We start from the raw sequence: 26,823 nt of genomic DNA on the forward strand, positions 1-26,823 counted from the left end.
GTATGGTGCTATTTATCTGGGCACTTTGCAGACGATTAATTTGCCCACTGTATGGCGCTATTTATCTGGGCACTTTACAGACTATTAATTTGCCCACTGTATGGCGCTATTTATCTGGGCACTTTACAGACTATTAATTTGCCCACTATATGGCGCTATTTATCTGGGAACTTTACAGACTATTAATTCACCCACTGTATGACACTAATTATCTGGGCACTTTACAGACTATTAATTTGCCCACTGTATGGCGCTATTTATCTGGGCACTTTACAGATTATTAATTCACCCACTGTATGACACTATTTATCTGGGCGCTTTACAGACTATTAATTTGCCCACTATATGGCGCTATTTATCTGGGCACTTTACAGAATATTAATTCACCCACTATATGGCGCTATTTATCTGGGCACTTTACAGAATATTAATTCACCCACTGTATGGCACTATTTATCTGAGCACATTACAGACTATTAATTTGCCCACTGCATGACACTATTTATCTGGGCACTTTACAGAATATTAATTCACCCACTGTATGGCACTATTTATCTGAGCACATTACAGACTATTAATTTGCCCACTGTATGGCGCTATTTATCTGGGCACTTTACAGACTATTAATTTGCCCACTGCATGGCACCATTTATCTGAGCACTTTACAGATTATTAATTTGCCCACTGTATGGTGCTATTTATCTGGGCACTTTACAGACTATTAATTTGCCCACTATATGGCGCTATTTATCTGGGCACTTTACAGATTATTAATTCACCCACTGTATGGCGCTATTTATCTGGGCACATTACAGACTATTAATTTGCCCACTGTATGACACTATTTATCTGGGCACTTTACAGACTATTAATTTGCCCACTGCATGGCACCATTTATCTGAGCACTTTACAGATTATTAATTCACCCACTGTATGGCGCTATTTATCTGGGCACTTTACAGACTATTAATTTGCCCACTATATGGCGCTATTTATCTGTGCACTTTACAGACTATTAATTTGCCCACTGCATGGCACCATTTATCTGGGCACTTTACAGATTATTAATTTGCCCACTGTATGGCACCATTTATCTGGGCACTTTACAGACTATTAATTTGCCCACTGTATGACGCTATTTATCTGGGCACTTTACAGACTATTAATTTGCCCACTGCATGGCACCATTTATCTGGGCACTTTACAGATTATTAATTTGCCCACTGTATGGCACCATTTATCTGGGCACTTTACAGATTATTAATTTGCCCACTGTATGACGCTATTTATCTGGGCACTTTACAGACTATTAATTTGCCCACTATATGGCGCTATTTATCTGTGCACTTTACAGACTATTAATTTGCCCACTGCATGACGCTATTTATCTGGGCACTTTACAGACTATTAATTTGCCCACTGTATGGCGCTATTTATCTGGGCACTTTACAGACTATTAATTTGCCCACTGTATGGCGCTATTTATCTGGGCACATTACAGATTATTAATTTGCCCACTGTATGACGCTATTTATCTGGGAACTTTACAGACTATTAACTTGCCCACTATATGGCGCTATTTATCTGTGCACTTTACAGACTATTAATTTGCCCACTGCATGACGCTATTTATCTGGGCACTTTACAGACTATTAATTTGCCCACTATATGGCGCTATTTATCTGTGCACTTTACAGACTATTAATTTGCCCACTGCATGGCGCCATTTATCTGAGCACTTTACAGATTATTAATTCACCCACTGTATGGCGCTATTTATCTGGGCACTTTACAGACTATTAATTTGCCCACTGTATGGCGCTATTTATCTGGGCACATTACAGACTATTAATTTGCCCACTGCATGACACTATTTATCTGGGCACTTTACAGACTATTAATTTTCCCACTATATGGCGCTATTTATCTGGGCACATTACAGACTATTAATTTGCCCACTGCATGGCACCATTTATCTGAGCACTTTACAGATTATTAATTTGCCCACTGTATGGCGCTATTTATCTGTGCACTTTACAGACTATTAATTTGCCCACTGCATGGCACCATTTATCTGAGCACTTTACAGATTATTAATTTGCCCACTGTATGGCGCTATTTATCTGGGCACTTTACAGACTATTAATTTGCCCACTGCATGGCACCATTTATCTGGGCACTTTACAGACTATTAATTTGCCCACTATATGACACTATTTATCTGGGCACTTTACAGATTATTAATTCACCCACTGTATGGCGCTATTTATCTGGGCACATTACAGACTATTAATTTGCCCACTGCATGACACTATTTATCTGGGCACATTACAGACTATTAATTTGCCCACTATATGGCGCTATTTATCTGGGCACTTTACAGACTATTAATTTGCCCACTATATGGCGCTATTTATCTGGGCACTTTACAGATTATTAATTCACCCACTGTATGGCGCTATTTATCTGTGCACTTTACAGACTATTAATTTGCCCACTGCATGGCACCATTTATCTGAGCACTTTACAGATTATTAATTCACCCACTGTATGGCGCTATTTATCTGGGCACATTACAGACTATTAATTTGCCCACTGCATGACACTATTTATCTGGGCACATTACAGACTATTAATTTGCCCACTATATGGCGCTATTTATCTGGGCACTTTACAGACTATTAATTTGCCCACTATATGGCGCTATTTATCTGGGCACTTTACAGATTATTAATTCACCCACTGTATGGCGCTATTTATCTGTGCACTTTACAGACTATTAATTTGCCCACTGCATGGCACCATTTATCTGAGCACTTTACAGACTATTAATTTGCCCACTGTATGGCGCTATTTATCTGGGCACTTTACAGACTATTAATTTGCCCACTGTATGGCGCTATTTATCTGGGCACATTACAGACTATTAATTTACCCACTATATGGCGCTATTTATCTAGGCACTTTACAGACTTAATTTGCCCACTGCATGGCACCATTTATCTGAGCACTTTACAGATTATTAATTCACCCACTGTATGGCGCTATTTATCTGGGCACATTACAGACTATTAATTTGCCCATTGTATGACACTATTTATCTGGGCACATTACAGACTATTAATTTGCCCACTGCATGACACTATTTATCTGGGCACATTACAGACTATTAATTTGCCCACTATATGGCGCTATTTATCTGGGCACTTTACAGACTATTAATTTGCCCACTATATGGCGTTATTTATCTGGGCACTTTACAGATTATTAATTCACCCACTGTATGGCGCTATTTATCTGTGCACTTTACAGACTATTAATTTGCCCACTATATGGCACCATTTATCTGAGCACTTTACAGATTATTAATTCACCCACTGCATGACACTATTTATCTGGGCACTTTACAGACTATTAATTTGCCCACTGTATGGCGCTATTTATCTGGGCACATTACAGACTATTAATTTGCCCACTGTATGGCGCTATTTATCTGGGCACATTACAGACTATTAATTTGCCCACTATATGGCGCTATTTATCTGGGCACTTTACAGACTATTAATTTGCCCACTGCATGGCACCATTTATCTGAGCACTTTACAGATTATTAATTTGCCCACTGTATGGCGCTATTTATCTGAGCACTTTACAGATTATTAATTTGCCCACTGTATGGCACCATTTATCTGAGCACTTTACAGACTATTAATTTGCCCACTGTATGGCGCTATTTATCTGTGCACTTTACAGACTATTAATTTGCCCACTGCATGACGCTATTTATCTGGGCACTTTACAGACTATTAATTTGCCCACTATATGGCGCTATTTATCTGTGCACTTTACAGACTATTAATTTGCCCACTGCATGGCGCCATTTATCTGAGCACTTTACAGATTATTAATTCACCCACTGTATGGCGCTATTTATCTGGGCACTTTACAGACTATTAATTTGCCCACTGTATGGCGCTATTTATCTGGGCACATTACAGACTATTAATTTGCCCACTGCATGACACTATTTATCTGGGCACTTTACAGACTATTAATTTTCCCACTATATGGCGCTATTTATCTGGGCACATTACAGACTATTAATTTGCCCACTGCATGGCACCATTTATCTGAGCACTTTACAGATTATTAATTTGCCCACTGTATGGCGCTATTTATCTGTGCACTTTACAGACTATTAATTTGCCCACTGCATGGCACCATTTATCTGAGCACTTTACAGATTATTAATTTGCCCACTGTATGGCGCTATTTATCTGGGCACTTTACAGACTATTAATTTGCCCACTGCATGGCACCATTTATCTGGGCACTTTACAGACTATTAATTTGCCCACTATATGACACTATTTATCTGGGCACTTTACAGATTATTAATTCACCCACTGTATGGCGCTATTTATCTGGGCACATTACAGACTATTAATTTGCCCACTGCATGACACTATTTATCTGGGCACATTACAGACTATTAATTTGCCCACTATATGGCGCTATTTATCTGGGCACTTTACAGACTATTAATTTGCCCACTATATGGCGCTATTTATCTGGGCACTTTACAGATTATTAATTCACCCACTGTATGGCGCTATTTATCTGTGCACTTTACAGACTATTAATTTGCCCACTGCATGGCACCATTTATCTGAGCACTTTACAGATTATTAATTCACCCACTGTATGGCGCTATTTATCTGGGCACATTACAGACTATTAATTTGCCCACTGCATGACACTATTTATCTGGGCACATTACAGACTATTAATTTGCCCACTATATGGCGCTATTTATCTGGGCACTTTACAGACTATTAATTTGCCCACTATATGGCGCTATTTATCTGGGCACTTTACAGATTATTAATTCACCCACTGTATGGCGCTATTTATCTGTGCACTTTACAGACTATTAATTTGCCCACTGCATGGCACCATTTATCTGAGCACTTTACAGACTATTAATTTGCCCACTGTATGGCGCTATTTATCTGGGCACTTTACAGACTATTAATTTGCCCACTGTATGGCGCTATTTATCTGGGCACATTACAGACTATTAATTTACCCACTATATGGCGCTATTTATCTAGGCACTTTACAGACTTAATTTGCCCACTGCATGGCACCATTTATCTGAGCACTTTACAGATTATTAATTCACCCACTGTATGGCGCTATTTATCTGGGCACATTACAGACTATTAATTTGCCCATTGTATGACACTATTTATCTGGGCACATTACAGACTATTAATTTGCCCACTGCATGACACTATTTATCTGGGCACATTACAGACTATTAATTTGCCCACTATATGGCGCTATTTATCTGGGCACTTTACAGACTATTAATTTGCCCACTATATGGCGTTATTTATCTGGGCACTTTACAGATTATTAATTCACCCACTGTATGGCGCTATTTATCTGTGCACTTTACAGACTATTAATTTGCCCACTATATGGCACCATTTATCTGAGCACTTTACAGATTATTAATTCACCCACTGCATGACACTATTTATCTGGGCACTTTACAGACTATTAATTTGCCCACTGTATGGCGCTATTTATCTGGGCACATTACAGACTATTAATTTGCCCACTGTATGGCGCTATTTATCTGGGCACATTACAGACTATTAATTTGCCCACTATATGGCGCTATTTATCTGGGCACTTTACAGACTATTAATTTGCCCACTGCATGGCACCATTTATCTGAGCACTTTACAGATTATTAATTTGCCCACTGTATGGCGCTATTTATCTGAGCACTTTACAGATTATTAATTTGCCCACTGTATGGCACCATTTATCTGAGCACTTTACAGACTATTAATTTGCCCACTGTATGGCGCTATTTATCTGGGCACTTTACAGACTATTAATTTGCCCACTATATGGCGCTATTTATCTGAGCACTTTACAGATTATTAATTTGCCCACTGTATGGCGCTATTTATCTGAGCACTTTACAGATTATTAATTTGCCCACTGTATGGCGCTATTTATCTGAGCACTTTACAGACTATTAATTTGCCCACTGTATGACACTATTTATCTGGGCACTTTACAGACTATTAATTTGCCCACTATATGGCGCTATTTATCTGAGCACTTTACAGATTATTAATTTGCCCACTGTATGGCGCTATTTATCTGAGCACTTTACAGATTATTAATTTGCCCACTGTATGGCGCTATTTATCTGGGCACTTTACAGACTATTAATTTGCCCACTGTATGGCGCTATTTATCTGGGCACTTTACAGACTATTAATTTGCCCACTGCATGGCACCATTTATCTGAGCACTTTACAGATTATTAATTCACCCACTGTATGGCGCTATTTATCTGGGCACTTTACAGACTATTAATTTGCCCACTATATGGCACCATTTATCTGAGCACTTTACAGATTATTAATTCACCCACTGTATGGCGCTATTTATCTGGGCACTTTACAGACTATTAATTTGCCCACTGTATGACGCTATTTATCTGGGCACATTATAGACTATTAATTTGCCCACTATATGGCGCTATTTGGGCACTTTACAGACTTAATTTGCCCACTGCATGGCACCATTTATCTGAGCACTTTACAGATTATTAATTCACCCACTGTATGGCGCTATTTATCTGTGCACTTTACAGACTATTAATTTGCCCACTGCTTGGCACCATTTATCTGAGCACTTTACAGATTATTAATTCACCCACTGTATGGCGCTATTTATCTGGGCACTTTACAGACTATTAATTTGCCCACTATATGGCACCATTTATCTGAGCACTTTACAGATTATTAATTCACCCACTGCATGACACTATTTATCTGGGCACTTTACAGACTATTAATTTGCCCACTGTATGGCGCTATTTATCTGGGCACATTACAGACTATTAATTTGCCCACTGTATGGCGCTATTTATCTGGGCACATTACAGACTATTAATTTGCCCACTGTATGGCGCTATTTATCTGGGCACTTTACAGACTATTAATTTTCCCACTGTATGGCGCTATTTATCTGGGCACATTACAGACTATTAATTTGCCCACTGCATGACACTATTTATCTGGGCACATTACAGACTATTAATTTGCCCACTATATGGCGCTATTTATCTGGGCACATTACAGACTATTAATTTGCCCACTGTATGACACTGTTTATCTGGGCACTTTACAGACTATTAATTTGCCCACTATATGGCGCTATTTATCTGGGCACTTTACAGACTATTAATTTGCCCACTATATGGCGCTATTTATCTGAGCACTTTACAGATTATTAATTTGCCCACTGTATGGCGCTATTTATCTGAGCACTTTACAGATTATTAATTTGCCCACTGTATGGGACCATTTATCTGAGCACTTTACAGACTATTAATTTGCCCACTGTATGGCGCTATTTATCTGGGCACTTTACAGACTATTAATTTGCCCACTATATGGCGCTATTTATCTGAGCACTTTACAGATTATTAATTTGCCCACTATATGGCGCTATTTATCTGAGCACTTTACAGATTATTAATTTGCCCACTGTATGGCGCTATTTATCTGAGCACTTTACAGATTATTAATTTGCCCACTGTATGGCGCTATTTATCTGAGCACTTTACAGATTATTAATTTGCCCACTGTATGGCGCTATTTATCTGAGCACTTTACAGACTATTAATTTGCCCACTGTATGACACTATTTATCTGGGCACTTTACAGACTATTAATTTGCCCACTATATGGCGCTATTTATCTGAGCACTTTACAGATTATTAATTTGCCCACTGTATGGCGCTATTTATCTGGGCACTTTACAGACTATTAATTTGCCCACTGTATGGCGTTATTTATCTGGGCACTTTACAGACTATTAATTTGCCCACTGTATGGCGCTATTTATCTGGGCACTTTACAGACTATTAATTTGCCCACTGTATGGCGCTATTTATCTGGGCACTTTACAGACTATTAATTTGCCCACTGTATGGCGCTATTTATCTGAGCACTTTACAGATTATTAATTTGCCCACTGTATGGCGCTATTTATCTGGGCACTTTACAGACTATTAATTTGCCCACTGTATGGTGCTATTTATCTGGGCACTTTACAGACTATTAATTTGCCCACTGTATGGCGCTATTTATCTGGGCACTTTACAGACTATTAATTTGCCCACTGTATGGCGCTATTTATCTGGGCACTTTACAGACTATTAATTTGCCCACTGCATGGCGCTATTTATCTGGGCACTTTACAGACTATTAATTTGCCCACTGTATGGCACTATTTATCTGGGCACTTTACAGACTATTAATTTGCCCACTGTATGGCGCTATTTATCTGGGCACTTTACAGACTATTAATTTGCCCACTGTATGGCGCTATTTATCTGGGCACTTTACAGACTATTAATTTGCCCACTGTATGGCGCTATTTATCTGGGCACTTTACAGACTATTAATTTGCCCACTGTATGGCGCTATTTATCTGGGCACTTTACAGACTATTAATTTGCCCACTGTATGGCGCTATTTATCTGGGCACTTTACAGACTATTAATTTGCCCACTGTATGGCGCTATTTGTCTGGGCACTTTACAGACTATTAATTTGCCCACTGTATGGCGCTATTTATCTGGGCACTTTACAGACTATTAATTTGCCCACTGTATGGCGCTATTTATCTGGGCACTTTACAGACTATTAATTTGCCCACTGTATGGCGCTATTTATCTGGGCACTTTACAGACTATTAATTTGCCCACTGTATGGCACCATTTATCTGGGCACTTTACAGACTATTAATTTGCCCACTATATGACACTATTTATCTGGGCACTTTACAAACTATTAATTTGCCCACTGTATGGCGCTATTTATCTGGGCACTTTACAGACTATTAATTTGCCCACTATATGGCGCTATTTATCTGGGCACTTTACAGACTATTAATTTGCCCACTATATGACACTATTTATCTGGGCACTTTACAGATTATTAATTCACCCACTGTATGGCGCTATTTATCTGGGCACTTTACAGACTTAATTTGCCCACTGCATGGCACCATTTATCTGAGCACTTTACAGATTATTAATTTGCCCACTGTATGGCGCTATTTATCTGGGCACTTTACAGACTATTAATTTGCCCACTGTATGGCGCTATTTATCTGGGCACTTTACAGATTATTAATTCACCCACTGTATGGCGCTATTTATCTGGGCACATTACAGACTATTAATTTGCCCACTGCATGACACTATTTATCTGGGCACATTACAGACTATTAATTTGCCCACTATATGGCGCTATTTATCTGGGCACTTTACAGACTATTAATTTGCCCACTATATGGCGCTATTTATCTGGGCACTTTACAGATTATTAATTCACCCACTGTATGGCGCTATTTATCTGTGCACTTTACAGACTATTAATTTGCCCACTGCATGGCACCATTTATCTGAGCACTTTACAGATTATTAATTCACCCACTGTATGGCGCTATTTATCTGGGCACTTTACAGACTATTAATTTGCCCACTATATGGCGCTATTTATCTGGGCACTTTACAGATTATTAATTCACCCACTGTATGGTGCTATTTATCTGTGCACTTTACAGACTATTAATTTGCCCACTGCATGGCACCATTTATCTGAGCACTTTACAGATTATTAATTCACCCACTGTATGGCGCTATTTATCTGGGCACTTTACAGACTATTAATTTGCCCACTATATGGCACCATTTATCTGAGCACGTTACAGATTATTAATTCACCCACTGTATGGCGCTATTTATCTGTGCACTTTACAGACTATTAATTTGCCCACTGCATGGCACCATTTATCTGAGCACTTTACAGATTATTAATTTGCCCACTGTATGGCGCTATTTATCTGGGCACTTTACAGACTATTAATTTGCCCACTGTATGGCGCTATTTATCTGGGCACTTTACAGATTATTAATTCACCCACTGTATGGCGCTATTTATCTGGGCACATTACAGACTATTAATTTGCCCACTGCATGACACTATTTATCTGGGCACATTACAGACTATTAATTTGCCCACTATATGGCACTATTTATCTGGGCACTTTACAGACTATTAATTTGCCCACTATATGGCGCTATTTATCTGGGCACTTTACAGATTATTAATTCACCCACTGTATGGCGCTATTTATCTGTGCACTTTACAGACTATTAATTTGCCCACTGCATGGCACCATTTATCTGAGCACTTTACAGATTATTAATTCACCCACTGTATGGCGCTATTTATCTGGGCACTTTACAGACTATTAATTTGCCCACTATATGGCGCTATTTATCTGGGCACTTTACAGATTATTAATTCACCCACTGTATGGCGCTATTTATCTGTGCACTTTACAGACTATTAATTTGCCCACTGCATGGCACCATTTATCTGAGCACTTTACAGATTATTAATTCACCCACTGTATGGCGCTATTTATCTGGGCACTTTACAGACTATTAATTTGCCCACTATATGGCACCATTTATCTGAGCACGTTACAGATTATTAATTCACCCACTGTATGGCGCTATTTATCTGTGCACTTTACAGACTATTAATTTGCCCACTGCATGGCACCATTTATCTGAGCACTTTACAGATTATTAATTCACCCACTGTATGGCGCTATTTATCTGGGCACTTTACAGACTATTAATTTGCCCACTATATGGCACCATTTATCTGAGCACTTTACAGATTATTAATTCACCCACTGCATGACACTATTTATCTGGGCACTTTACAGACTATTAATTTGCCCACTGTATGGCGCTATTTATCTGGGCACATTACAGACTATTAATTTGCCCACTGTATGGCGCTATTTATCTGGGCACATTACAGACTATTAATTTGCCCACTGTATGGCGCTATTTATCTGGGCACTTTACAGACTATTAATTTTCCCACTGTATGGCGCTATTTATCTGGGCACTTTACAGACTATTAATTTGCCCACTATATGGCACCATTTATCTGAGCACTTTACAGATTATTAATTCACCCACTGCATGACACTATTTATCTGGGCACTTTACAGACTATTAATTTGCCCACTGTATGACACTATTTATCTGGGCACATTACAGACTATTAATTTGCCCACTGTATGGCGCTATTTATCTGGGCACATTACAGACTATTAATTTGCCCACTGTATGGCGCTATTTATCTGGGCACTTTACAGACTATTAATTTTCCCACTGTATGGCGCTATTTATCTGGGCACTTTACAGATTATTAATTCACCCACTGTATGCCCCTATTTATCTGGGCACATTACAGACTATTAATTTGCCCACTGCATGACACTATTTATCTTGGCACATTACAGACTATTAATTTGCCCACTATATGGCGCTATTTATCTGGGCACATTACAGACTATTAATTTGCCCACTGTATGACACTATTTATCTTGGCACATTACAGACTATTAATTTGCCCACTATATGGCGCTATTTATCTGGGCACATTACAGACTATTAATTTGCCCACTGCATGACACTATTTATCTTGGCACATTACAGACTATTAATTTGCCCACTATATGGCGCTATTTATCTGGGCACTTTACAGACTATTAATTTGCCCACTATATGGCGCTATTTATCTGGGCACATTACAGACTATTAATTTGCCCACTGTATGACACTATTTATCTGGGCACTTTACAGACTATTAATTTGCCCACTATATGGCGCTATTTATCTGAGCACTTTACAGATTATTAATTTGCCCACTGTATGGCGCTATTTATCTGAGCACTTTACAGATTATTAATTTGCCCACTGTATGGCACCATTTATCTGAGCACTTTACAGACTATTAATTTGCCCACTGTATGGCGCTATTTATCTGGGCACTTTACAGATTATTAATTTGCCCACTATATGGCGCTATTTATCTGAGCACTTTACAGATTATTAATTTGCCCACTGTATGGCACTATTTATCTGAGCACTTTACAGATTATTAATTTGCCCACTGTATGGCGCTATTTATCTGAGCACTTTACAGATTATTAATTTGCCCACTGTATGGCGCTATTTATCTGAGCACTTTACAGACTATTAATTTGCCCACTGTATGACACTATTTATCTGGGCACTTTACAGACTATTAATTTGCCCACTATATGGCGCTATTTATCTGAGCACTTTACAGATTATTAATTTGCCCACTGTATGGCGCTATTTATCTGGGCACTTTACAGACTATTAATTTGCCCACTGTATGGCGCTATTTATCTGGGCACTTTACAGACTATTAATTTGCCCACTGTATGGCGCTATTTATCTGGGCACTTTACAGACTATTAATTTGCCCACTGTATGGCGCTATTTATCTGGGCACTTTACAGACTATTAATTTGCCCACTGTATGGCGCTATTTATCTGAGCACTTTACAGATTATTAATTTGCCCACTGTATGGCGCTATTTATCTGGGCACTTTACAGACTATTAATTTGCCCACTGTATGGTGCTATTTATCTGGGCACTTTACAGACTATTAATTTGCCCACTGTATGGCGCTATTTATCTGGGCACTTTACAGACTATTAATTTGCCCACTGTATGGCGCTATTTATCTGGGCACTTTACAGACTATTAATTTGCCCACTGCATGGCGCTATTTATCTGGGCACTTTACAGACTATTAATTTGCCCACTGTATGGCTCTATTTATCTGGGCACTTTACAGACTATTAATTTGCCCACTGTATGGCGCTATTTATCTGGGCACTTTACAGATTATTAATTCACCCACTGTATGGCACTATTTATCTGTACACTTTACAGACTATTAATTTGCCCACTGTATGGCGCTATTTATCTGGGCACTTTACAGATTATTAATTCACCCACTGTATGGCGCTATTTATCTGGGCACTTTACAGACTATTAATTTGCCCACTGTATGGCGCTATTTATCTGGGCACTTTACAGACTATTAATTTGCCCACTGCATGGCGCTATTTATCTGGGCACTTTACAGACTATTAATTTGCCCACTGTATGGCACTATTTATCTGGGCACTTTACAGACTATTAATTTGCCCACTGTATGGCGCTATTTATCTGAGCACTTTACAGATTATTAATTTGCCCACTGTATGGCGCTATTTATCTGGGCACTTTACAGACTATTAATTTGCCCACTGTATGGCGCTATTTATCTGGGCACTTTACAGACTATTAATTTGCCCACTGTATGGCGCTATTTATCTGGTCACTTTACAGACTATTAATTTGCCCACTGTATGGCGCTATTTATCTGGGCACTTTACAGACTATTAATTTGCCCACTGTATGGCGCTATTTATCTGAGCACTTTACAGATTATTAATTTGCCCACTGTATGGCGCTATTTATCTGGGCACTTTACAGACTATTAATTTGCCCACTGTATGGTGCTATTTATCTGGGCACTTTACAGACTATTAATTTGCCCACTGTATGGCGCTATTTATCTGGGCACTTTACAGACTATTAATTTGCCCACTGTATGGCGCTATTTATCTGGGCACTTTACAGACTATTAATTTGCCCACTGCATGGCGCTATTTATCTGGGCACTTTACAGACTATTAATTTGCCCACTGTATGGCTCTATTTATCTGGGCACTTTACAGACTATTAATTTGCCCACTGTATGGCGCTATTTATCTGGGCACTTTACAGATTATTAATTCACCCACTGTATGGCACTATTTATCTGGGCACTTTACAGACTATTAATTTGCCCACTGTATGGCGCTATTTATCTGGGCACTTTACAGATTATTAATTTGCCCACTGTATGGCGCTATTTATCTGGGCACTTTACAGACTATTAATTTGCCCACTGTATGGCGCTATTTATCTGGGCACTTTACAGACTATTAATTTGCCCACTGCATGGCGCTATTTATCTGGGCACTTTACAGACTATTAATTTGCCCACTGTATGGCACTATTTATCTGGGCACTTTACAGACTATTAATTTGCCCACTGTATGGCGCTATTTATCTGGGCACTTTACAGATTATTAATTTGCCCACTGTATGGCGCTATTTATCTGGGCACTTTACAGACTATTAATTTGCCCACTGTATGGCGCTATTTATCTGAGCACTTTACAGACTATTAATTTGCCCACTGTATGGCGCTATTTATCTGGGCACTTTACAGACTATTAATTTGCCCACTGTATGACACTATTTATCTGGGCACTTTACAGACTATTAATTTGCCCACTGTATGACACTATTTATCTGGGCACTTTACAGACTATTAATTTGCCCACTGTATGGCGCTATTTATCTGGGCACTTTACAGACTATTAATTCACCCACTGTATGGCGCTATTTATCTGGGCACTTTACAGACTATTAATTTGCCCACTGTATGGCGCTATTTATCTGGGCACTTTTCAGACTATTAATTTGCCCACTGTATGGCGCTATTTATCTGAGCACTTTACAGACTATTAATTTGCTCACTGTATGGCGCTATTTATCTGGGCACTTTACAGACTATTAATTTGCCCACTGTATGGCGCTATTTATCTGGGCACTTTACAGACTATTAATTCACCCACTGTATGGCGCTATTTATCTGGGCACTTTACAGACTATTAATTTGCCCACTGTATGGCGCTATTTATCTGAGCACTTTACAGACTATTAATTTGCCCACTGTATGGCGCTATTTATCTGGGCACTTTACAGACTATTAATTTGCCCACTGTATGGAGCTATTTATCTGGGCACTTTACAGACTATTAATTCACCCACTGTATGGCACCATTTATCTGGGCACTTTACAGACTATTAATTTGCCCACTGCATGACACTATTTATCTGGGCACTTTACAGACTATTAATTCACCCACTGTATGGCGCTATTTATCTGGGCACTTTACAGACTATTAATTCACCCACTGTATGGCACCATTTATCTGAGCACTTTACAGACTATTAATTTGCCCACTGTATGGCGCTATTTATCTGGGCACTTTACAGACTATTAATTTGCCCACTGTATGGCGCTATTTATCTGGGCACTTTACAGACTATTAATTCACCCACTGTATGGCGCTATTTATCTGGGCACTTTACAGACTATTAATTCACCCACTGTATGGCACCATTTATCTGGGCACTTTACAGATTATTAATTTGCCCACTATATGACGCTATTTATCTGAGCACTTTACAGACTATTAATTTGCCCACTGTATGGCACCATTTATCTGGGCACTTTACAGATTATTAATTTGCCCACTGTATGGCGCTATTTATCTGAGTGCCTTGTGGCATTGCACTATTGATTTGGGCACTGTATGGCGCAATCTGGGTACTGTTATCAGTGCTCATCAGTTCTTATACCTTTTTGATTGAGAGGTCTAATGTGTATCAAAAATAAAATAAAACAAAAATCGCCATGTAGCAGGTTTCTTATCTTGGAGAGAGGTGTAGTTCTCGGAGTAGGAGACGGCAGTGTCATGCTCTGTACACGTGGATGACGCCACAGATTATGATTAGTTTCCCAGAAAGCGCTAATGATCATTGGGGGATTAGGAAAGCGTTGGCCTCATTACTAGAAATCTCCTGGGTAGCTATCACAGTACCATAGCGACTCATAATAGCATCAGCTACACAGAGTAACCACCAGGTGGCGATCAACACTTTCCTCAATGTAGAAAGAAAAAAATGGAAACCCGCCTAAGGGTTTGTTCTATCACCCCAATGTGTGAGCCCCAGGCAGCTGCCTGCCTAACCATTGTGTCTAAACATACGCCATGTCCTCTGTATGGCGGTATTATGTTATGGGATAATGGCACTATTATATGGACACCGTATGGCACAATTCTAAACATTGTACCGCACTATTATGTAAACTTTGTGCGTCGTTATTAAATATGAACTATGTGTCACTATGATAAAGGCAATTTATGGCACTATTACGTAAGCAGTATGTTATAATATAGACTTTGTATAACACTGCAGGCGCTATATGGCACTATTATAAAGAAGGCCATTATAGAAGCACTATATATTATTTTATTATTTTTCTGTCGGCACTATATGGAACTATTATAGGACATTTATGGCATTATATGGTAAAATTATGTAGACTCTGCAGTATTAAGTAGGCGGTGTATGGCACCATTATGTCAGCACTATATGGTTCTTACCATATAGGTACTGGATGGCGTTAATACAACGGGCCCTATATGGCACTGATGTGTCGGCCATTTATAACTCTAATATGTAGACCTGTATGACACTGTTATGTTGACTCTGTATAGCACCATTATGTAGAGACTATATGGCACAATTATGTAAACATTGTATGGCATTATTACTTATGCGTTATATGGACAATGATATAAGCAATTTATGGCACTATTATGTAGACACTGTATGGCACCATTAGTACGTAGGCACTATATGGCAGTGTAAAGGACAGATATGCCACATCTGTATAGTTACTGAATGGCATCATTATGCAAGCACTATTTGGAACTTTTATTTGGGAAATATACAGCACTATCTGGGTCAATTATGTAGTATTATTTTGGCAGTATATGGTTACTACTGTGTAAGAATTGTATGGCATTAATACAATGGACCCTACATAACACTGATGTGTAACCCTAATGTCGACACTGTATCGTACCATTATGTAGTCACTATATGGCACCATAATGTATATTTTGTATGGCATTATTGCCCTATATGGCAGTATTATTTAAGCACATTCTGGCACTATTGTATTTGGCAAAATAAGCTACTATTGGGGTATTCTATAGCCAAGTGATTGATGAGAACCAACTAATTGGATCAACATCGAATCCAAGCGCTAAACGGTCCTTGTCAAGAAGGGCGTTACTGTATGGCAGCCATATGTGTGCACTGTATAGCAGTATTATGTGTGCACTGTATAGCAGTATTATGTGTGCACTGTATTACATTACTATGTGGGCACTGCCTGGCAATATTATGCATTTACTATATTACAATATCTTGTGACTGTTGTATGGCCACTATTGTATAGACGGGGCTCTTTCTACCGCCATACGGTGCTCACTGTGGAGGTGATGTGAATAACTGTCACGTTTTCTGACACGTTCAGGTAATATAATCAGGAATCTATTAACAATTTGAGGATCAGCGGCGGCATCAGCGCAGATCTCACGCTCAGTCAATCCTTTACATGAATCATTGGAGGTAATTGCGGTGAATTATACCTCCGACCGGACGCAAATCACTGTCAATTACTCTGCATGATTCTTAATTGGTGCAGCTTGGCAATTAATCAATAGGTCTTTGCTAATGACGCGGTAAAGCGTGGGCACGCTGCAAACACGGGAGAGCGGCCGCACTTATTCCTCCAAGCGGGACATCGGGTTTCTGGCTAATTAAAACGAAAAACCTCAGAAGATGAAAAATAAATAAATGATAAATATATATGTGAGTGTATATATATATATATATATATATATATATATATATATATATATATATATATTGCTCAATAAAATAAAGGGAGCACTTAAACAACAGAATCTAACTCTAAGTAAATCAAACTTCTGTGAAATCAAACTGTCCACTTAGGAAACAACACTGATTGACAATCAACTTCACATGCTGTTGTGCAAATGGAATAGACAACGGATGGAAATTATTGGCAATTATCAAGACACCCTCAATAAAGGAGTGGTTCTGCAGGTGGGGACCACAGGCCACATCTCAGTGCCAATGCTTTCTGGCTGATGTTTTGGTCACTTTTGAATGTTGGTTGTGCTTTCACACTCGTGGTAGCATGAGACGGACTCTACAACCCACACAAGTGGCTCAGGTAGTGCAGCTCATCCAGGATGGCACATCAATGTGAGCTGTGGCAAGGTTTGCTGTGTCTGTCAGCGTAGTGTCCAGAGGCTGGAGGCAATACCAGGAGACAGGCCAGTACACCAAGAGATATGGAGGGGGCTGTAGGAGGGCAACAACCCAGCAGCAGGACCGCTACCTCAGCCTTTGTGCAAGGAGGAACAGGAGGAGCACTGCTAGAGCCCTGCAAAATGACCTCCAGCAGACCACAAATGTGCATGTGTCTGCCCAAAACGGTTAGCAACCGACTCCATGAGGATGGTCGGAGTGCCCGACGTCCACAGATGGGGGTTGTGCTCACAGCCGAACACCGTGTGGCCCTCCAAAGAAATGCCACCCCACACTATTACTGACCCATTGCCAAACCGGTCATGCTGAAGGATGTTGCACGCAGCAGATCGCTCTCCACGGCATCTCCAGACTGTCACGTCTGTCATATGTGGTCAGTGTGAACCTGCTTTCATCTGTGAAGAGCACAGGGCGCCAGTGGCGAATTTGCCAATCCTGGTGTTCTGTAGCAAATGCCAAGCGTCCTGCATGGTGTTGGGCTGTGAGTACTGGCCTGTCTCCCGGTAGTGCCTCCAGCCTCTGGACACTACGCTGACAGACATAGCAAACCTTGCCACAGCTCACATTGATGTGCCATCCTGGATGAGCTACACTACCTGAGCCACTTGTGTGGGTTGTAGAGTCCGTCTCATGCTACCACGAGTGTGAAAGCACAACCAACATTCAGAAGTGACCAAAACATCAGCCAGAAAGCATTGGTACTGAGATGTGGTCTGTGGTCCCCCACCTGAAGAACCACTCCTTTATTGAGGGTGTCTTGATAATTGCCAATAATTTCCATCTGTTGTCTATTCCATTTGCACAACAGCATGTGAAATTGATTGTCAATCAGTGTTGCTTCCTAAGTGAACAGATCGATTTCACAAAAGTTTGATTTACTTGGAGTTATATTCTGTTTAAGTGTTTCCTTTATTTTTTTGAGCAGTGTATATATTATATATACATACACAGATACACAGTTGTGGTCAAAAGTTCACATACCTCATTTCTTAATACTGTGTATTGCCCCCTCTAACATCAATGACAGCGTGGAGTCTTTTGTGGTAGTTGTGGATGAGGTTCTTTATTTTCTCAGATGGTAAAGCTGCCCATTCTTCTTGGCAAAAAGCCTCCAGTTCCTGTAAATTACTGGCCTGTCTAGCATGAACTGCGCGCTTGAGATCTCCCCAGAGTGGCTCAATGATATTGAGGTCAGGAGACTGAGATGGACACTCCAGAACCTTCACTTTGTTCTGCTGTAGCCAATGACAGGTTGTCTTGGCCTTGTGCTTTGGATCGTTGTCATGTTGGAATGTCCAAGTACGTTCCATGCGCAGCTTCCGGGCTGACTGCAAATTTGCCTCCTGTATTTGCTGACAATGTGCTGCTTTCATCTTTCCTTCAATTTTGACCAAGTTTCCTGTGCCTTTGTAGCTCACACATCCCCAAAACATCAGCGATCCACCTCCGTGTTTTACAGTAGGAATGGTGTTCCTTTCATCACAGGCCTTGTTGACCTCTCTCCAATTGTAACGTTTATGGTTGTGGCCAAAAAGCTCAATTTTGGTCTCATCACTCCAAATTACCTTGTTCTAGAAGTTTTGAGGCTTGTCTCTGTGCTGCTTTGCGTATTGTAGGCGAGATACTTTGTGGCATTTCCGCAGTAATGGCTTTCTTCTGGCGACTCGACCATGCAGCCCATTTTTTTTTTGCAAGTATCTCCTTACTGTGCATCTTGAAACAGCCACACCACTAGATTTCAGAGAGTCCAGTATTTCAGCTGATGTTATTTGTGGGTTTTTCTTTGCATACCGAACAATTTTCCTGGCAGTTGTGGATGACATTTTTGTTGGGCTTACCTGACCGTGGTTTTGTTTTTACAGAGCCCCTGATTTCTATTTGTTAATCAGTTTGAATGCTGCTGACTGGCATTATCAATTCCTTGGATATCTTTTTGTATCCCTTTCCTGTTTTATACAGTTCAACTACCTTTTCCCATAGATCGGTTGACAATTCTTTTGCTTTCCCCATGACTCGCAATTCAGAAACATCAGTGGCTGGATAAAAGATGCAAGAGTCTGTGTGGATCCCAGAAACTCACTCAGCTTTTATGCACACACACTGATTACAAGCAAACAGGTCACAGGTGAGGATGTTACCTTTAGTAGCCATTCAACCCCATTTGTGTCACTTTCTGTGCCTGTAATCAGGCCAAAATCACCCGGGTATGTGAACTTTTGATCAGGGTCATTTGGATGTTTTGGGTTGTCATTATAATTTAAAAAGAGAAAACACAGTAGTTTGACAATAAATGGCTTCACCCAACCACTAACCATGAGTGGGGAAAAAGTGTTGGTGTTATTATTCATATTCTCTGAAAAAAGGCCAAGAAAGCAAAAATTCTGCCTGGGTATGTAAACTTTTGAGCACAACTGTATATACAGTGCTGTATACCCCATATACTCACTTTGCTCCTCTATATACAGTCCTGTATACCCCATGTACTCACTATACTCCTCTATATACAGTCCTGTATACCCCATGTACTCACTATACTCCTCTATATACAGTCCTGTATACCCCATGTACTCACTATACTCCTCTATATACAGTCCTGTATACCCCATATACTCACTATACCCCTCTATATTCAGTGCTGTATACCCCATATACTCACTATACACAGTCCTGTGTCCCCCATGTACTCACTATACCCCTCTATATACAGTCCTGTATACCCCATGTACTCACTATACTCCTCTATATACAGTCCTGTATACCCCATGTACTCACTATACCCCTCTATATACAGTCCTGTATACCCCATGTACTCACTATACTCCTCTATATACAGTCCTGTATACCCCATATACTCACTATACTCCTCTATATACAGTGCTGTATCCCCCATATACTCACTATACCCCTGTATATACAGTGCTGTATACCCCATGTACTCACTATACTCCTCTATATAGTGCTGTATACCCCACATACTCACTATACTCCTCTATATACAGTCCTGTATACCCCATGTACTCACTATACTCCTCTATATACAGTGCTGTATACCCCACATACTCACTATACTCCTCTATATACAGTGCTGTATACCCCATATACTCACTATACTCCTCTATATACAGTGCTGTATACCCCATATACTCACTATACTCCTCTATATAGTCCTGTATACCCCATATACTCACTATACCCCTCTATATACAGTCCTGTATACCCCATGTACTCACTATACTCCTCTATATACAGTCCTGTATACCCCATATACTCACTATACACAGTCCTGTATACCCCATATACTCACTATACTCTTCTATATACAGTCCTGTATACCCCATATACTCACTATACCCCTCTATATACAGTCCTGTATACCCCACATACTCACTATACTCCTCTATATACAGTGCTGTATACCCCACATACTCACTATACTCCTCTATATACAGTCCTGTATACCCCATATACTCACTATACTCTTCTATATACAGTCCTGTATACCCCATATACTCACTATACCCCTCTATATACAGTGCTGTATACCCCATGTACTCACTATACTCCTCTATATACAGTGCTGTATACCCCACATACTCACTATACTCCTCTATATACAGTGCTGTATACCCCATATACTCACTATACTCCTCTATATACAGTCCTGTATACCCCATATACTCACTATGCACAGTCCTGTATACCCCATATACTCACTATACTCCTCTATATACAGTCCTGTATCCCCCATATACTCACTATACTTCTATATACAGTCCTGTATACCCCATGTACTCACTATACCCCTCTATATACAGTCCTGTATACCCCATGTACTCACTATACCCCTCTATATACAGTCCTGTATACCCCATGTACTCACTATACTCCTCTATATACAGTCCTGTATACCCCATATACTCACTATACTCCTCTATACACAGTCCTGTATACCCCATATACTCACTATACTCCTCTATATACAGTGCTGTATCCCCCATATACTCACTATACTCCTCTATATACAGTCCTGTATACCCCATATACTCACTATACTCCTCTATATACAGTGCTGTATCCCCCATATACTCACTATACTCCTCTATATACAGTCCTGTATACCCCATATACTCACTATACACAGTCCTGTATACCCCATATACTCACTATACTCTTCTATATACAGTCCTGTATACCCCATGTACTCACTATACCCCTCTATATACAGTCCTGTATACCCCATGTACTCACTATACTCCTCTATATACAGTCCTGTATACCCCATATACTCACTATACTCCTCTATATACAGTGCTGTATACCCCATATACTCACTATACTCCTCTATATACAGTCCTGTATACCCCATATACTCACTATACACAGTCCTGTATACCCCATATACTCACTATACTCCTCTATATACAGTCCTGTATCCCCCATATACTCACTATACTTCTATATACAGTCCTGTATACCCCATGTACTCACTATACCCCTCTATATACAGTCCTGTATACCCCATGTACTCACTATACTCCTCTATATACAGTCCTGTATACCCCATGTACTCACTATACCCCTCTATATACAGTCCTGTATACCCCATGTACTCACTATACTCCTCTATATACAGTCCTGTATACCCCATATACTCACTATACTCCTCTATATACAGTGCTGTATACCCCATATACTCACTATACTCCTCTATATACAGTCCTGTATACCCCATATACTCACTATACACAGTCCTGTATACCCCATATACTCACTATACTCCTCTATATACAGTCCTGTATCCCCCATATACTCACTATACTTCTATATACAGTCCTGTATACCCCATGTACTCACTATACCCCTCTATATACAGTCCTGTATACCCCATGTACTCACTATACTCCTCTATATACAGTGCTGTATCCCCCATATACTCACTATACTCCTCTATATACAGTCCTGTATACCCCATGTACTCACTATACTCACTATACACAGTCCTGTATACCCCATATACTCACTATACTCCTCTATATACAGTCCTGTATACCCCATGTACTCACTATACTCCTCTATATACAGTGCTGTATCCCCCATATACTCACTATACTCCTCTATATATGGTCCTGTATACCCCATATACTCACTATTCTCCTCTCTCTCTCTCTCTCTCTCTCTATATATAGATAGTGTATCTATAAGATTATAACGCTCCATGATAGATGCTTTCAGATTCGGCTTTTATATCAGTGTTCAAAATAAAGTCTCAGAGTTCACCTTGTCGTAAAAATAGGACTTTTAAGTGAAGGGGTAAATACAAAAGAGACAAATAACTTAGACTTGGCAGAGCCGTACACACAGGACACGTGGCAGCGCGCCCGCCACTATATGAGATTTACACCCCGGCTTCACACGGCGCGGGCACCCAGCACGTTTTTTTTCTTAAATTTTCACTGAAGAAATTAGATTAAATATTAAAAGAATTATTTATTTTTCTTTAAAAATTGGGGTGAAAAAAAAACGGCGCAGGTCGCGCTGTGTGGAGCCGGCTTCATAAAAAATAAAAATACATTGGAACGATAATTAAAATATTTTTTGGGATCTATACAGAATAATTTTCGGAGTCCGGGTTTTACAAATTCATGGTGCAAATAATGGTCGTATCGAATTTCCCTTTTTTTGGGGGGGGGTATTCGGTTCGGGCCCCGTGGCGACGTTACGTGAGCGGATTAATGCTATGGCCACGGAGCCTGGGCGCCGATATAATGAAGTGTAACAATAAGGGGTTAAAGAATCTACTCCAAGGTGTGATTTTTTTTTTTTTTTTTTTCCATGGTCAACAAAAATATAGAGATCTAAACTAAATATATATTTAGGGAGGTGTTCTGGACGAGGGGAGGGGGGATTTAACATGACTAGTACTAATAAATGAAGCAGTTGCCCATCGCAACCAATCAGATTGCAGCTCTCATTTTTCAGAGGCTCTTTGGAGAATGAGACCTGGAAGCTGATTGGCTGCCAAGGGCAACAAGTGTTCCCGTGCCATATTCTTCAGTGCAGGTCAGAAAATGAAAGCTGCGATCCGATTGGTCGCTCTGGACATCCGCCATTGAGGCGGATATCATACAATTGCATTTCATACGTTTTTATTACAGGCTGTCATGATTTTGGGGGGAGGGGGTGCCGTCTAATTTCTCAGTCGCTAGTAGGGGTTTGTCCATGTGAGGACAAGCTTCTTTACCAGTGTCCCCATGACAACACTTCCTATCCCAAATAGGTAGGGACACTGAGCTCAGGCTCATAAGCAACCTGGTTAAAGAACGCACCTTACAGGATGAGGCCTATAGAACAGGAAGTGTTGTCATGGGGGCCTATTTGCAGTCATGTGGTATCACGAATATACAAAATATGTTTTTCTTACAGGAAAAAAACCCAAATAATTATGAAACTGTGAAATATACATTTTTTTTTTTTTAGCTAAAACCATAAAACTAAAATGACTTAAAATCCCTGAAAATCCAAAAAAGGTGAAAAGGGATGAGATCGGCACAGGGGGGTGTGGTGGTGACTAATGGTGACCCCAAAATCATAAAGCAAGGGCAGGGAGGACGCTGCAGATGTCACAGGGGCGCTGCATTGTCCATGACAACAAATCGGCTGTGATCATCAGTTGCTATGGGCAACGCCGCCATTTTTGTTTTTCATCCTAGATGTCGTATGTAGGCCCATCTGGTTGGGGTTATTATTAGACCCTGATGGACTATGTCAGTGCACGAGGCGGTAGAGACAGAAGGATAAAGCAGCTGGGTTATTATTATTCTAATGGCGGCCATCTTGTCAGATGCAAAATAGTCAATGAACACAGCCAATCCCTGTAGGAGCCTAAGATGGCCGCCCACTGGTGACTCGATCCCATTAGACATATACTGCTCAGTGGCCTCCTGTGATAGCGTCTGTTGCCATCAAATCACAGGCCTCGCTGCCACCCTGTGACGTTACCCATGCTTTTAGGCTACCTTTACATGACTTTTAAAGGGGATGTGCTTTAGCCTTATCATTTTCTGGGCAAGATCTCTACTTCTTGTCAATATATGGAAACAAGACTGCTCCCATTGACTGCAAGAAAGCAGAGATCTTGACACTGATGAGGAATTGAAACACAAAATATATTAGAAAGCTGTAGAGTATTTCATTCTACATTGATTAGGCACCATTTTGAAAAAGTCTGACTATCCCCTTTAATTCACATTCCAAGATGGCCGCCATGACTATGCTTGATGAGTTAGTTTAGAGGGGCCGTAGTAGAGGCGCATTCATACCCACAGGGCATCTAGTGATGTAACCGTGTAAGTCTTGTTATAGGCACACATTCTGAGTCCCAAACCAATGTCTCCTTAAAGGGACAAATCTTTTTTTTTTTCTTTTCCTTTCCAGCGCAGTGTATACCAGTGCGAGTGACGGGGCCTAGGTGAAGAAAGAAGACCACGATCCACTCAGATTAACGTGACAAGCGAAAGACAGGAAGCTGAAAGCTCCAGCTTTGGTGACCGTGTTAGATCGGATGTGATAGAACGCGTCACTTTAATCATCCTCAGGGTAGAGGCGTGCCCCTCGGGCCCATGCCACCTCCACCCGGCAGGATGGTACCGCCAGGCGTTACTCTCTGAACTCGAAGAAGACGACGGCAGTTTAGCGGTGTGTAGTGTTTACTATACATGATAGACAGTATCCTGCCGCCTTCATAGCAAGAAAGGGTTGGTGGCGTTCATGGCTTGGGCAGTAGAGGGTGGTATGGCCGAACTGTGGTGGGGCAAGGTGGCTGCCATGTTTATGTTAATCCCAAGTCCCGCTGGCGGTACGGCGGGTAATGTGGACATCCCCAGTAATGGCGGTGGTACGGAGACCTCTGGAGCCATGGCTGGAACTGGAGTAAAGGACGAGCTGACTCCCATCATCGGGCTGGAGCGCAGCTGGTTGAGGGTTAGCGCCTGCGGCTGGTTCACCTGGAAAGGGTTGGCGACTGGAGTAGATCCTTGCACAGGAGCAGCTCCTGAAAGAACAAAAAATAATACAGCACCCTTGAAATTGTTCCAGAAAATAAATATTTCTCCCAGAAAACTATTGCAATCACATGTTTTGTTATACATGTTTATTTCCTTACAGGGAGTCGGGGAACAAGACATGGAGAGGCTGGGAAAAGGGCGTGGTAGGGTGGGGAGTGGTACATGGGGAGACGTGGAATGGGACACGTGAGGCGGGGAATAAGACACAGAGAGGCAGGGAATGGGACATGGGGAGACGTGGAATGGGACATGGAGAGGTGGCGAATGAGACATGGAGAGGTGGGGAATGAGACACGGAGAGGCAGGGAATGGGACAGAGAGGCGGGGAATGGGACATGGGGAGACGTGGAATGGGACACGTGAGGCGGGGAATAAGACACAGAGAGGCAGGGAATGGGACATGGGGAGACGTGGAATGAGACATGGAGAGGTGGGGAATGAGACACGGAGAGGCAGGGAATGGGACAGGGAGAGGCGAGGAATGGGACAGAGAGGCAGGGAATGGGACATGGGGAGACGTGGAATGGGACATGGGGAGGTGGCGAATGAGACATGGAGAGGTGGGGAATGAGACACGGAGAGGCAGGGAATGGGACAGAGAGGCGGGGAATGGGACATGGGGAGACGTGGAATGGGACACGTGAGGCGGGGAATGGGACATGTGAGGCGGGAATGAGACACGGAGGGGTAAGGAATGAGACACGGAGAG

The 26,823-nt window shown here is 40.8% G+C and overlaps 1 protein-coding gene across 3 annotated transcripts in view; it reads right to left on the bottom strand.

Moving 5' to 3' along the window:
- Positions 1 to 23,329: 23,329 nt before the first annotated feature.
- Positions 23,330 to 26,823, bottom strand: part of EPN2 (epsin 2) — a 44,550-nt gene continuing 41,056 nt past the window's right edge. For 2 of the 3 annotated variants that reach the window (XM_073558462.1, XM_073558461.1), the window contains one exon: positions 23,330 to 26,101. In XM_073558462.1, coding sequence (XP_073414563.1) covers positions 25,791 to 26,101 — 311 coding nt within the window. In that variant the 3' untranslated portion in view covers positions 23,330 to 25,790. The remainder of the gene's footprint in view (positions 26,102 to 26,823) is intronic. The other variant, XM_073558463.1, reaches the window with a different exon arrangement.

The sequence above is a fragment of the Dendrobates tinctorius genome, unplaced genomic scaffold (genome assembly GCF_039654945.1).
Source record: "Dendrobates tinctorius isolate UK_male_01 unplaced genomic scaffold, ASM3965494v1 ptg000257l, whole genome shotgun sequence".
Taxonomy (NCBI): domain Eukaryota; kingdom Metazoa; phylum Chordata; class Amphibia; order Anura; family Dendrobatidae; genus Dendrobates; species Dendrobates tinctorius.